The sequence below is a fragment of the Molothrus aeneus genome, chromosome 15, assembly GCF_037042795.1.
Source record: "Molothrus aeneus isolate 106 chromosome 15, BPBGC_Maene_1.0, whole genome shotgun sequence".
NCBI lineage: Eukaryota > Metazoa > Chordata > Aves > Passeriformes > Icteridae > Molothrus > Molothrus aeneus.
In genome coordinates, this window is record NC_089660.1 from 10390332 (window position 1) to 10404135 (window position 13804).

At 41.6% G+C, this 13804-nt stretch overlaps 1 protein-coding gene across 4 annotated transcripts in view; it reads left to right on the forward strand.

The window, feature by feature from the left end:
* Nucleotides 1–13804, forward strand: part of FSTL4 (follistatin like 4) — a 208606-nt gene that overhangs the window by 55420 nt on the left and 139382 nt on the right. For all 4 annotated transcript variants that reach the window (XM_066560094.1, XM_066560097.1, XM_066560095.1 and 1 more), the window contains exon 4: nt 11207–11455. In XM_066560094.1, coding sequence (XP_066416191.1) covers nt 11207–11455 — 249 coding nt within the window. The remainder of the gene's footprint in view (nt 1–11206; nt 11456–13804) is intronic.

The following is a 13804-nucleotide window of genomic DNA, read 5'->3' on the forward strand; positions in this document are numbered from 1 at the left end:
TTTCTTGAATCGTCCCCCCTTTTTACAGTGAGATTTACTTCATTTTTCTAAGGCATCAGGGAATGAGCTTGTAAAAGCCCAATTCCAGTCTCCTATCCAAAATATGGTGCCTACCTGTTCTTGGCTCATGCTGGGCATCTCATGTCTCTGCTTTAAATTGGTGCCACTGGCTTTCTGGGGCTTTCATGGTGTTTATCTCAGCTGTGTGCACATGTACCCACTGCTTTGAGCTCTCGTCGTCCTCCTCTCGCTGTAGTTGTGCTGTATCCGTGTGGATCAGCCCCACAACGTGCCCTGCACCAAAATGCCTTTTGTTCTGTTCCCTTTCTTAAAAGAATAAAAAAGCCCCATAATGCTGCCTTTGCCCAATATGCTCTGATGTTGATGACTGATGATTGCTGCTTATTCCAGCTTTTTATCTCAAGCTTTTTCTCTTCTGCTATTAAATGTGACCCTCTTGTTTTCATTTGGTGCCTTTGTATTCAAAGGGAAACAGTGTTCAGTTGATTTTATCAGTTGTTGCTTGTTTCTATTCCGTGTACAGAGCACTTTCAAAGGGAAGGGAGTGAATACATGTACTCTTATTTTATAACCACCCTTTCAGATCTAGCTCTCTCCACGCTTTCCTGGTGTGGGTGACTGAGGAGGGCTCCCACACCCTGAATGCAGGCTGCTGTCTTTGTTTGGCAGCAGGATAAATCCTGGATGGACTCTTTGTGTGGTTGTGGACCAGCATTGATGCCATGGAGGGGAAAAAGCTCATTGTGGGGGTGAAGGGAAGGGCCTCTGCTCTCCTGGGCAATTTCCCAAACGAGATGCCCAGCCTTACAAATAAAGAAAATTCAGATTAAACTAAAACCATCTGAAACAAAAATACCACCACTGCAGAAACCCTTAATTAGTTATGGATTTTTGTCTATTTTTTATCTCTTCTGAATTTTTATTTTTAGATAGTGAGTCTCAACCTGAGAAACCAGTGATACATTCTACTCCTCACAATCAAAACGAAAAGCAGCTAATCTCAGCATTTTGGTGCTAATGCTCCATTTCTGCACTGGTACCTTCAGAGCCAGTTTTAACATTATATGAAGTTTAAAGGCTTTTCACTTTCAAACTAGCTTTTTAGTAGGTTTTTTTTTTCCATCTTACTGTGTTATCCTTTCAGGAGTTTCAGTAGCCAATAACTCTTCCATCAGGTAAATGCACTTTAAAATGCTTCCTTCGGCACAGAACAAATACAGAGAGAGTAAAAGGTTTGTAATGCAGGAGAAATGACATTAATTCTGCTGTCCCCCTTTGTAGAACAGCACAGGGAAAAGTACTGGGGTTATTTACCTCAAGACTAGGAAGCGATCTTGAAATGTCATTATTCAGAGGAGATAAATCTTTAATCACAGTCAGAGTGATTTCCATAATTGATGCAAAATCAAAATCCTCAGGGAGGGGCTGAGAAATAGGTTTGCCCTGGGGACAGAACCTCAAAATTCTGGATATTAACAATGGCTGTTAGGTCTGACAGGCACTTGCTGACAGACTCAAGGGCTTTGTTCATCATGAGATGAAGGTTTCCATTGGGTTCAGATGGAGGTAAACAAAATGGTGTGTCCACAAAATACAGATGTCCTGGCTTAGACCATAAATAGAAAATTAAACAAGTGGAGAATTACAAAATTAGCACTAGGTGCAGAAGAGCTGCATGCAGTTGCTTTTTAAAATAGTGTTTCTCATTATTCCTTAGTCTTGGAAAGGAGTTCATTAAGGATAACAGAGAATGGGAAAGGGAGTGCAAATTGCTATTGACTGGTGTTGGGCTGTGGAGATGTTTCAGTCTGGTTTCAAGCTGCTGGAGCATTTCCTGCTCACTCCCACTGACCAGCACTGAATTAAAGCTTGGGGTGCTGCAGTCTCTTGTGCTAGAGCAAGGGCAGCTGCTGGGGCACATCTGGAGTCAGGAATTTGGGGGGGATGCTTGTACATTTTTAATATATGTTGGTAACATTGCAATTAAAAGCAACTTGCTCCTCCTGGTTGTGCACACACCTGAGTGCAGCTTGTGCTCCATGGCTTGGTTTGAGCAATGAGCTGAGCCCAACCTTTGAGCTGCTGAGCAGAACTGGGTTAATCTCAGGGTTATCTGCAGTCCCAGTGCAATCTGTACATTTGTCTTCAGGACTGTCCCGTTGGAAGATGTTTGGTTTGTTTGGATTTGCTATCATTTAAATGTGCTTTGTTCCTGAGTTTTTCTGAGCCTTAACAGATGAGCACTTCATAATGTATGTAGAGAACATTTTAAAGACCCATCCTGCTCTTGCTAATTTTTAAAGGCAGTCCCAAGGTGGGATGCAGTCCTGCACAAGCTGCCAGCAATGTCTGCCTTGCACATCCCTGGCAATGTTCAAAGCCAGGCTGGAATGGGCTTGGAGCAGCCTGGTCTGGTGGAAGATGTCCCTGCCCACAGAAGGGGGGTTGAAATAAGATGATCTTTAAGGTCCCTTTCAACCCAAACCGTTCTATGATTCTAGGAAAACTATTTTATAAGATATCCTTTGTTCTATATTCCAGTGCAGATATAACACACCTTCAGTATTTGTGGGATTGTAATTCTCCCCATAATGGACCTGTTTGGCTCCTGCTTCACACTTGTGCTGTGTGGTAACACTCCTGAACTCATAATCTATGAGGCTCTAAGGCATCTCGTTGGGAAAACATAAATGAAATGTCTTGGGGCAAAAAATGTGAAAAGACACTGTGCAGCCTCAACAGTTTCAGGCTGGAGGTTTATGCTGATTTAGGTGTGATGCAGGAAGGACACTAATCCTCTTGCTAAGGCTGCTCCTCAATCCAGAAAAATGTCTGAGTCAAATACAAGTTTGGCTTTACCCAGGAGAAAAAACCACCCAAACACAAAACACCTGCACTAACACAAATCCCATTACAACTTAATAGCTTTAATATTTTTTCCCCTTTTATTTCCAGCAAATGTTAACTTTTGTAGAAAAGCATCAGTTCTCAGAAACAGACTCACAAAATGAATCCAGTCCCTAATTGTCACACAGAGCTCTCTGCCTTCCTTTATGTGTAGTAGTAAATGACAGAAGCATTGCAAGTTGTACATAGATGCAACTATTGATAGATTCCATCTGGAAGCTTTTACCCTTGTAAATTAATCTGCTTGGGACCAAGGGGGAGGAGAAGGAAGGGACAGGAAAAGACTCTATAGATTCATTTTCTCAATAGATTGAGCTGAGTTGTCCTTTGATATTATCATCCTAAAGATTTTTTCCCCCTTCATAGTATGCATGGTCTTCCTTATCTCCAGGGGATCAAGCAAGGAGGGCAGATTTAGATTAGATATTAGGAAAAAATTCTTCCCTGTGAGTGGGCTAAGGCCTGGCACAGGGTGCCCAGAGAAGCTGTGGCTGCTCCATCCCTGGCAGTGTTCAAGGCCAGGTTGGATAGGGCTTGGAGCAGCCTGGGATAGTGGAAGGTGTCCCTGGCCATGGCAGGAGGTTAGAATGAGATGCCTTTTAAGGTCTGTTCCAACTCAAGCCATTCTGTGATCCTGTGATTTAATTACTGTATATTTAGCTTGTACCCCCTGCTGACATCCATCGTTTAGTTCTAATCTGCTGTTTCTACCTCTTAAAGACTTTTGTGTTGTCTTAAAGCAAAGCTTTAAAGAAGTTTATCAAGAATATGACTTCATTTGTAAGGTTGAAGTGTGTGACATGCACCTCTTAAAGAAAAGAAAATTAAATGCTTCTGGAAGTGCTGACACTGTGGTGACACTAATGGAGGATTCTAACCTGTCATGATGAAACCTCCTCCGGCAGCATTTAAACAGTTTGGTGCGAGTCAGATGATTTGTTAATTTACATAGAGCTGAATTCAAGAGTAATGTAATAAGGAAACTGAATGGGTATTAATTATAAAAGCTTATCTATTCCGTTTCTAATTAAAAATAAATAATCAGAATAATGTTGGGGTTTTTTTGTTACTAGAATGATGAAATGTCTTTCTGCTTCTCTTCTTTGGCTTCAATGAGCTTTATAAACTGATGTCTGAATGAGAAAATAAATAGAAAACTGGAAAAGTCTTTCTATCCAAGCTGAAATAACATTGCATTTGTGCATATGTAAGGGGAAAATAGGCATGCAGTAAACAATTTGATTTATTTTCTGATAAATGGTCTTATTGCAAAGTAATGAGTCAAAAAATAGAAAAAGAAGAGATTTCTGTGAGACTGAAGAATGCTCCTCAGATGAAAACGGGGTGTCTTTTGGTCTTGAAAAATTGGTAAGATTGCAATTTACATAGGTGTTGTGATGGTCAAGCATGTTCTCTGCCACTGCAGCATGTCCCAGTACACTTGGTTTTTTGATTTCACCCTCCACCAAGTAGAAATGTTCCAAATGAGGGTAAAATTGTGAAAATTTTAGGATTAGATATTGAAAAATAGGCGGAAGTGGGAGATCTCTGCCTGGTTCCAAAGAGCTTTGGGGGCAGCTGTGCAAAGGTCTCTGGGTTCCTGGTGATGGTGGAGGAGCCAGGGGAGGTGTGAGTGCTGTGTGGGGAAGAGCCCTGGGCTGTGTGTCCAGGGGCAGAGGGGAGCAGAGAGCAAGCCAAAGGCAACATCCATGGACAGATTTAAGGGTTAACAGCTGGGAAAGACCCAGGCTGTTCAGCTTCCCTGCAGGAGCTCCACTGGTAATGCAATTGGAGCAGTCAACATGAAAACAGGCAAGTCATCTGTATTATTTTATTATTGGATTGTAACCTCCCCCTGGTCTCTGCCACAAGAATTTCATGACACAAAGGATAAAAGCCCACTGAAAACAAGGAAGGGGGAGCCAGGCTTGTACTGAGAGTAGGAGTGAAGAAACAGGACAGACAAAAGATTCATGAGCAAGATTAAAGGCAGCAAGACTGAGTTTGAGCAGCGACCCATAGGAATTTCATTGCCTTCCTTCAGAAGAATCTAGTCTTCTGATATGGAGCTTTTCCAAAGGAACCAAAGTATTAATCTGATCTGTTCCCTCCAGATCTGTGACTGAAATTTTCAGCCTTTTTTTTTTTTTTGGGTGTGGAATACTGAGAAAATTAAAACCACAGTCAGATAAAATACACGTGTGTGCGCATGTGCATATGCACGTTGCTACTATGCTTCACTCAGTTTCTCACAGCACTGGAAATAGGGGTACCCAAGGAAACATTGAATTTAATCACAGACTCATTAAATGGACTGGGTTGGAAGGGACTTAAAAGCTCATCTTTTTTCCAGCTCCTGTGCTGTGGCCAGGTACACCTTCCACTAGACCAGGTTGCATCAAACAATGTCCAGCCTGGCCCCAAACATTTAATCCTGCTGACCAATGCAGGAAATATATTAATCTTCTGCTAGCATTGTGCTGTCTCTTGTCCAGCTGGTTGTGGGGACCTGCTAAGCAGCTCACAAATGCAAGGAGAGGTGTGATGCCAATGGGAACTGCACAATTTTACCTTTGTGTCTATACTTGCTGCACAGGAGTATTGTAATGAAATTGCCTTCAGCATGCAGTACCTATCAAAGATAAATTTAGACAAATATTTAATAAAGAGCAATTTTATTAATTGCCTTTTCATCAGCTCTTTTGAGAAGAGAACAATAAGGAAAATTGTGCACAGTGAAGTTTCACGGCAAGGGTCTAAATATATATGGTCTCATACCTGTGTTGGTGTTTCTTCCTCAGTAATCTCTGTATATGCTTTACATAGTTTGGGTCTTTTCATCTCTGTGTCTTTTGCCTCTTTTTTGCTGTTAGTACCCTCACAGACCACAATACTATCCAAAAATAATATTTGATTAAGCTTTTGATCTCACAGTGGTTAGATGGATTTGAAATGGGACAAAATTAGGCTAATCACACTAAGAATAGCATAGTTACTTCTGATTTTCAAATGCCTTTTTCATGGTATGACCTCCAATGGTTTGCAGAGTTCTGACAGATACAGAAAGTAACATTAATTCCCATTTTCAGATGTAAAAAATTGATACAGAACATTTTTCTATAGTGTTGAGTGCTTCCTTGGTGTTATTTGCAGGGTAACTGCTTGCTGTTATTGAGCTTCTGTTGAGAATTACAATTTGTTTTTATTTGGTATTAAACTGCAGATGCAGATTCAGCAGTTCCCTTCATTCTGGTGTCCTTGGTGCAACTATCTGTCACAACCCTTCTTTCCAGAGTCTATTTTCCTTTTCTTTTGGGTCAGTTTTGTTTTTTAAAGTCTGTGAATCCTCCTGAAATAACATGACTATCTGGGAATTCTTGCTATCTTTTGTTCTGAGGTGGCAGTCCATTTTATCCTGCCTTTTGTTTCATGTAGACCATCTAAACTGGTGAAAATTATTGATTTTCTGTTTTTCTGTCCTCCTCTTCCAAGGCTATTGTGTCCCTCTCCATCCTGCTCATGTGCACAAACCCACAGAGTTGTCTCATGGATCTTGAAAGAAAATAGTTTGTACCTATAGCAGATCATATGCTTGAAAAACATCTCATTCTCTGTGTTATTGTCCAGGACAAGTCACCATTTTTTGCTTTATAAAAATAAGTAATTATAGCCACATTAGGTTGGTAACAGAGACAATGAAGTTGCTGTTGCCTTGCCCAGGTGATTTACCATGGCTTCTCTGCCTCTCTGCTCTCATGTCAGGCACACAATGAAAAACCCAGGAACTCTTAGAAAACTCTCATAATGGAGACTGTTATGAAATTCCTGCTTTGTTTCCTTTCTTATTGTATTGTGGCAGTAAGGACATGTGTAGCACACAATTTGCTTGCTGATCATAGCCCAGTCTCCATATGTAGCTCAACTTTGGTTGATTCCGACCACGAGTTACTCAAGAATCTACTTAAGATGTGCTGGGTAAGGAAGGTTTAGGAAGCTGTGCTGCAGCATCTGACTTTGTGTCCCAGCAAAAATGAGTTGTGGAAAAGGAAGTGCATGGGAAGTGTGTGGTTGTGTATAATCTGTCTGTGAATGGATGTATGTAAATACACACTTGAACTATACATCTGTGTGTATCACTGTCATAGAGGGTTGGATTTTTTTTATTTTAATATAACATTTGCAAGGTGCATCATTGCCTTGGAAGGACTTGGTATAGAAGCTTTCAGTTTCAGTAATACATAATTAAAGTTTCTAGTTTTAGCCCTAGCTCTAGGGCTAGATGTAATGTCTAAACTTCTTCCTTCAGCAATAAACCTGGATACCCAGCTGCCTGCTGGAGCTCACTGTTACTTGAGGGCAAACTTCCTTTTAACATATAAATGTAATAATTTACATTTCTGCTGTGTATAAGCCACTTTCTATGAGCAGTGATATGATGGAGCTGTTTGGTTTTTGGGTTTGCTTTCTGCAATGGTTTTGTCTTGTTGGTCCTAAGTGAAACCACTGCTTGTCCTGAACCCAGCCTTCCTTTGGGAATTTTGAGGCAGTAAGGAAGAGGATTGTATTTGAGAGAGAAGAAAAAGAAGCCTGTGTGCCTTAGTCTGATCTGTAACACATTTAGTGGTGTGCAAAAGGTAGATGAGGTCCCTGTCTTTAAGGATTAATGCACAGTTAGAGGATGTGCATTCTCTAATGTGGCAGGAACATCTTAATTTCCTCATTAAAGTCTTGCTTTGAGATGCAAGCAGCCTGAGCCTATGAAGTTCCTGAGCTCAGTTATTTTCTGCCTGCACCAAGCTCTTGTAAGTTTTCCACTGGAATTCCAAATTTCTCAGGGGCAACCAGAATCTAATTTCAGAAGTCAGGTGTGTTCATGGGTGTATGAGACTGGGCTTCCTCTGTCCATCCTTCTGTCCTTAGTGCAATGTTGTAACACCTCAGACTCTGGCCATGGTGAGCATCATTAATTAGTGTTGAAGAGTCGCTTGTTTTGCAAGATGATAGACTTTTTACCTATGTAAATTACTTTCTTTGCAACTAATAAATTGAATAAATGATGCCTTCTCCATGCAGTACAGTGGGGCTCATTGTGCAGTTCGTGGTAGTTTCACTTGATTACCTTTCCCATTTCTGTTTTTAATAATCTTTGTAAGAGTGAGGAGTTCAGTCACTTCTAATAGTTCCCAAAAAAGCAGTGGAAGGCATGTTTCACAACTGTGAGCTGCACTCCAGTGTCCTGCCTGTGGAATCCACCTTGATGCAATCAAGGAAAGTCTCTTTCCATGGTTCATGGTGCTGCTCCAGATAAATTAGTTACTTGGATAAAGACAACAGTCAAACACTTCCTTTCCTCTCCATTTGCTCTGTTCTGTTCCACACCCTGTTGCTGTCCTTGCTGGCCAGGGGGTCCATTTGTGCAGCTGAGTGAGCTTGTGGGGAGCTTTAGTTCTTCAAAGGATTATGCAAATCATAGTTGAATTAAAGAGCTGCTGTCAACATTACGAGGTTCTGGCAAAGATAACTGATGTTAGCACTCTGCCTGCAGACACAGGGATTTCAGAGTGGACTTGGACAAGGAGAAGCACATCAGGATTCCAGAATACTTGAATATTTCCTTTCTGGCTGTTTGTGGGGTATATTTTTTTATCCCCTTTCCAAACTAAGCTGTTTAACCAGGAGTTGTCCATCTGGGAACACAGAGTAAATTAAACTCTGAACAAAATGAATAAGGCATAAATATAATCAGGGTTTCTGGGGTTTTTCCATAGTAACTGGGATAGATGGAGGAAAAATTAAGTATTTTATATTTTTTATAGGCTGTTTTTTTACAAATCTTTGATGTATCATTAAAAAACTGTAAAATCCCATTCTAATAAATTTTTTGTATTCAGTTATGCCAATTTAATATTAAAAATCAAAATACCAGAATTACTTGAGGCTCTTAGGAGCATTTTTGCTGCTCTCAGGGCAGGGTGCAGCTGTCACCTACTCAGATGTGACCTGGTGCATTAAATCAGAGCAGTACCTTGAATGAGGAGGCAGCAATGACCTTCAGTGAGATGCATAACATAGTCCTTGGCTGGTGCAAGCTCTGAGGGATCAATTTTTAGTGATCAAGGCAGCCCCTGAAGGTCTTTGCTGTAGTTGTACCTGAATTACATTTATATAAACAATAATAGCTGCTGAATCTTGATTTTTAAATAACTTTAATATCAACCACAGTCTCCAAAACAGTGTTTTTTAAGGAACATTGTGATGGAAAAGGCAAATGCCTGTACTGATGCAGGTCCTGCCACTGAGAGGAGGAAGAGGATGCTGGGCCAGAGCCTCCTCAAGTCCTCATCCTTTGGGCTGCTCTGATTTACAGCAGGCACTGATAGATAATAGGACCTTTACAGTGAGGTCTCCCTGAGGTCACAAAATTTGCATTTCTGAGGATAATTTGCAAAAATTCTGGAACAATTAGTGAAGTAAGTAAAGAATAGTCAGATACTCCTTCCATGAGCTCTACTTTCTGCACTGCTCAGAGATGCTTTGACCTTCTAGTTTATTACAAGTCAGGAAAAGTCAATATTTCTTAGCTTGCCAAGTTGGAGGAATTTTAATGAGTTATTGAGTCAAATAGGTAATCCTCCAATAACAGACTTTTTTCCCTTTCAGATTTACTGTGATAAAAACAAAGGCTTAATGGGGACCAGGAAAAATGGGTTTTTTGTTAGAAACTCTTGCTTGTCTCTCTGCAAATGCTTTTAACCCCTTGACCACAAGTAGATGAAATGGAGCTTCAACACTGGGACATTTTGCATTGGCATCAAATGCTGGGCAGGCAGGGGCTGTGTTGATGTTAGCAGGGAATTTAACATGATAAAATGAGACTGAAGTAGCTGGTGCTGATGCTTCTCACATCTCTTTTACATGTGATAAGGGGCTGGATGAGATCTGGTTTGTGCTCCTATGCTGAACTGTTTGGCTGCTGGAAAAATCTTTGAAGGGAAAAGCCCTGGGTGTACTTTAGAAGATGTTGTGGCATCCCAGTTGCTGCAGGGTGTGTTCCACTGGGTGCTGCAGCACATCTGGAGTAGTGCTTGCACTTGAACATCCTCTGAGAGCTGACACACACCAAAACCTTTCCAAGAGCCAAACCTGCACATGGTAAATGTAGAGAAAAGGGATTTGCTTCCAAACCATCTTGCTGGTCCAGACTGAGTCCCCGGCTCTGGGGCAGCCAGAGTCTGACTGTTGGAAGGCTGTGCAAGGCTGGCAGTGGGTTTTTGCACAAGGAAAGGCTTGATCCTGGTATAATTGTGCCTTTGCAATTCCCCTTTGCTCAACTTGGTAAACTCCAATTAGCATAGAATGATGTAATTTCCTGAAAATCTGTTCATTGAGTGTAATGCTAATTACTGCTCTGAGTAGTGTCTTGTTTGGAAGTGTCTTGTCCTCTGTGAATTTTAGTCATGTTCTCTGTAAGCCTTTAAGTGAGGAAACTTCATAAGCTGAAAATCTTATAGCACAAGGGCAGCCCTTTTAATAATATCAAAGACCACAGTAATATTCAGAATATCATATCCAGTGAATTCTTAACAGTAGTAGAAAGTTATTTTTCACTATATGTCATTACTCAGAGTGTAGGAGTAGATACTGATGGTCCCTTTAACAATGACTGGTGTTTCCCCATTTCACTCCCTTCAGTGATAGTAACATTCCTTTCAGTAGCAGTCTGTCTTTGGGATTATTTTTTCAAAAGCTCTCAACAGTTGTTTGTCTGAGCTTTCCTTGAAACCTGTGTGAATTTTAGCCTGGAGGATATTCTGCCTCTGAGTGGGAGCTTCTGGTTCCCAGGGCGAGAGCTGGACTCTGAATGTTCCCAGGAGCTGAGTGCTGACATTTGGGGCACTTTGCTGAGTTTTGTGAGCTGGAGTAGCGCAGGGTTTCGGAATTGCTTTCTGAATGTAACTCATGGTCAAAGTGTGGGCACTGAAATGCTCTCACTGGGCTTTATTCTAGGCTCTAGTTTTGTGAAGAGCTAACAGAACAAAGGGTTATGTGTCCATCACTTTCCAAGGCAGCACTTTGAGCACACGCTCACTGTTGTGGTAAGGGAAAGCTGGAGGTCTGGGAGTGCAGATCTGAGCGCTCTTCAAGCTGCTGCTGTTCAAAGGGGAGCCCTTTGTACCTCCAGCACCTTTGCTGCTCCCGTCAGGGCTGTGCTGCTGCAGCAGCTGTGCGGGCTGTCGAGGCCAATGTGGCTCATGGTGGCGTTTTCTGCTGTCCCCAGTGCTGCAGGGGCAGGAGGGGCAGCGGGCGCCCTGCGAGAGGAGGCTCTGTGGCCGGGGCAGCCGGTGCGTGCTCAGCGGGGACACGCAGCAGCCCGAGTGCCGGTGTGTGGAGGACTGCAAGGCCACCTACATGCCCGTCTGTGGATCCGACGGCAGGTTCTACGAAAATCACTGCCAGCTGCATCGAGCCTCGTGCCTGCAGAGGAAGAAGATCTACATTATCCACAGCAAGGACTGTTTCTTCAAAGGTAGGGCCTTGTTGAAAATAAATACTTCTGTAGGGCTTTCATCGCACGTCGTAATCCTGGTAAATGGCTGAATGCTGTGTTTTATTTCTAAGAGCTGAATTTTTCAGGGATGATTTATTCCAGGACAGCAGAGAACATACGCAATGTTTTATGCAGCTTATAGCCCCTGAGTGCCATTGCCATGCAAAATGTAATCATACTGGGAACTGGTAAATAATTAACATTACTGTATGCATTGTGTGCGCTGTAGTTGTGCTGCTCAGTACTTTCAGCTGCTAGTGTAATAACTTTTTACAATCCAATTCATTTGAAAAGGCTTTGAACAAGACAAAGATGTTAAGAAAAAGTAGATGGTGTAAACACAAGTTTGCTGCAACATTGAGAAACAAAAACCTAGTTAGGCAAATGACACAGGCAAAGGAAAGGAGCTGCTTAAATGAAATAAGGAATGGGGACAGACTTTAAATAACTTTAAAGACTGTTCTGGTTACCAGTGGGACGCATACATCTGGAGCTCTTTTACTGGTTCAGTAGCAAATTCAATTATCATCTTTGCACCAAAGCCAGTCCCAAATCTTTCCCATTAATAATTTGTATGCCATGTACCATCCTGTCATCATGGGAGACTGCAGAAGTAGGAGCATGTGATAAAATGCCAGGGAATGGAAGAAGCTGTAAATTATTTTACTTCTAATGAGAGGTCTCACAAAGGGCCTCACTCGAGTATATCTTGAAAGCTCATTGTCAAATATGATTCTGTGTACCTACAGGAAGATTTGAGTGGGTTGTTGCAAATATATCCAGTGACATTTACGTGATCAAATATGAAAATAATTCCTTTATCTTCAGCTCACTTAAGCCCCCAAGGAGATTGGCTGTATACAGAGCTATCCATCCTGAGTTCTTCTCTGCTAACATGATGCTAGAAGAGCCTATTTAAGAAACAGGAGCCCATTTGAAGAGCTTATTAATATGTCCTTGTGATACCCTTTGGAGATAGAAAAGCAGTGCCATTCTTGTGTCTTGGAGAAGACATTGTCTTTTTGGGACTAAAATTTTTCCAGTGGTATGTAAGCACTGCTTTGCAGTGCATTGCAAAGTCTCATTTGTTTTGAAGATCTGGCTGTGGAGAGGACAACACAGCTGGTCAGAGCATTGATTTGGTGAACACCCTGGGTTAGTTTCTCACAGGCAGCCTCTGAATTTACCAAGGCAAAGAGGGATTTTTTGCTTGTCACATTAAAAAGGAGCATCTAAAAAGGACACTTGTGCCTTGCTGCAAATGCTGTGCTTCTGCCTCTGGGTATCAAGTCAGATCAGGGTGGAAGCAGTGTCCATCACTAGTAAGATGCAGGTGGGCCACTGCAGCATGAGAAACCTTGCAAAGAAAGGGAAAGTCTTAATTTCAAAGATGCTCACCAAGCCCCCGCTCAGTTCAGGGGATTTTCTTTCCCTGACTACCAAAAACATTCCTTGGGTTTTTCATTCTTGACATCACCCACCTTTTTATGACAGTGTGTCTGCCCTGGGTTTTTTATTTGTTCCTTATCACATATAGTGTTAAAGAAAATGAGTTCTTATTGCAGTAATCAGCCCCTGCAGTGGCTGTATTATGCTTAATGATAGAATGTCACGCTTGAATACTTCCCTGAACACACCATGAAATGATGTCAGAAAGTAGGAGTTGTGTGTCCCAGTTTAAAGTAACCCTCGAACTCTTGCCAGGGAGCACTGCTTAAATCTGCTTTTCAGCAGAATAACAGCTTTATGGAAGGGAAGAAAGAAACAAGCTCACTTCTCTTCCCACGTGAATAAATAAAAATGTACTTCACACCTCTGTCTGCAGAGATAACATACAGAAAAAAGTTTACCTTAAGTGGGGAATAATTCCACAGAATGGGACTCCACAGAAATACTTGGCTTCAGCCTTTTTTTCTACCATGCAGTTCCTGAGTAACCTCCTGTGTATTGCTCTGTTTATTGGTACTTTACTCTCCTATTTCTAAATCACAAATGATAGTGGTTTCTCTTAAATCAAAATTTTCAGTCAGCAATTAAAGTACAGGTTTTTAAGCGCCATTGTAAGTGTAACAAGAAACGTAAGACTTTGACTGGAGAAAAACCTTTAAGGTGCAAAATCACAGAATCCCAAAATGGTTTGGGTTGGAAGTGACCTTAATGAGCCTACTGTTCCAACCCCACTGGTGTGGTCAGGGACACCTTCTGCTAGACCAGATTGCTCAGGTGTACATCTAGCACTAAGCACGTGTTTTCTGTTTGCTTTTGATCAAGTAGATAATTTAATTATTTGGGTACAGTCAGACTGATGAGTGGGCTGCTTCAAGTTTT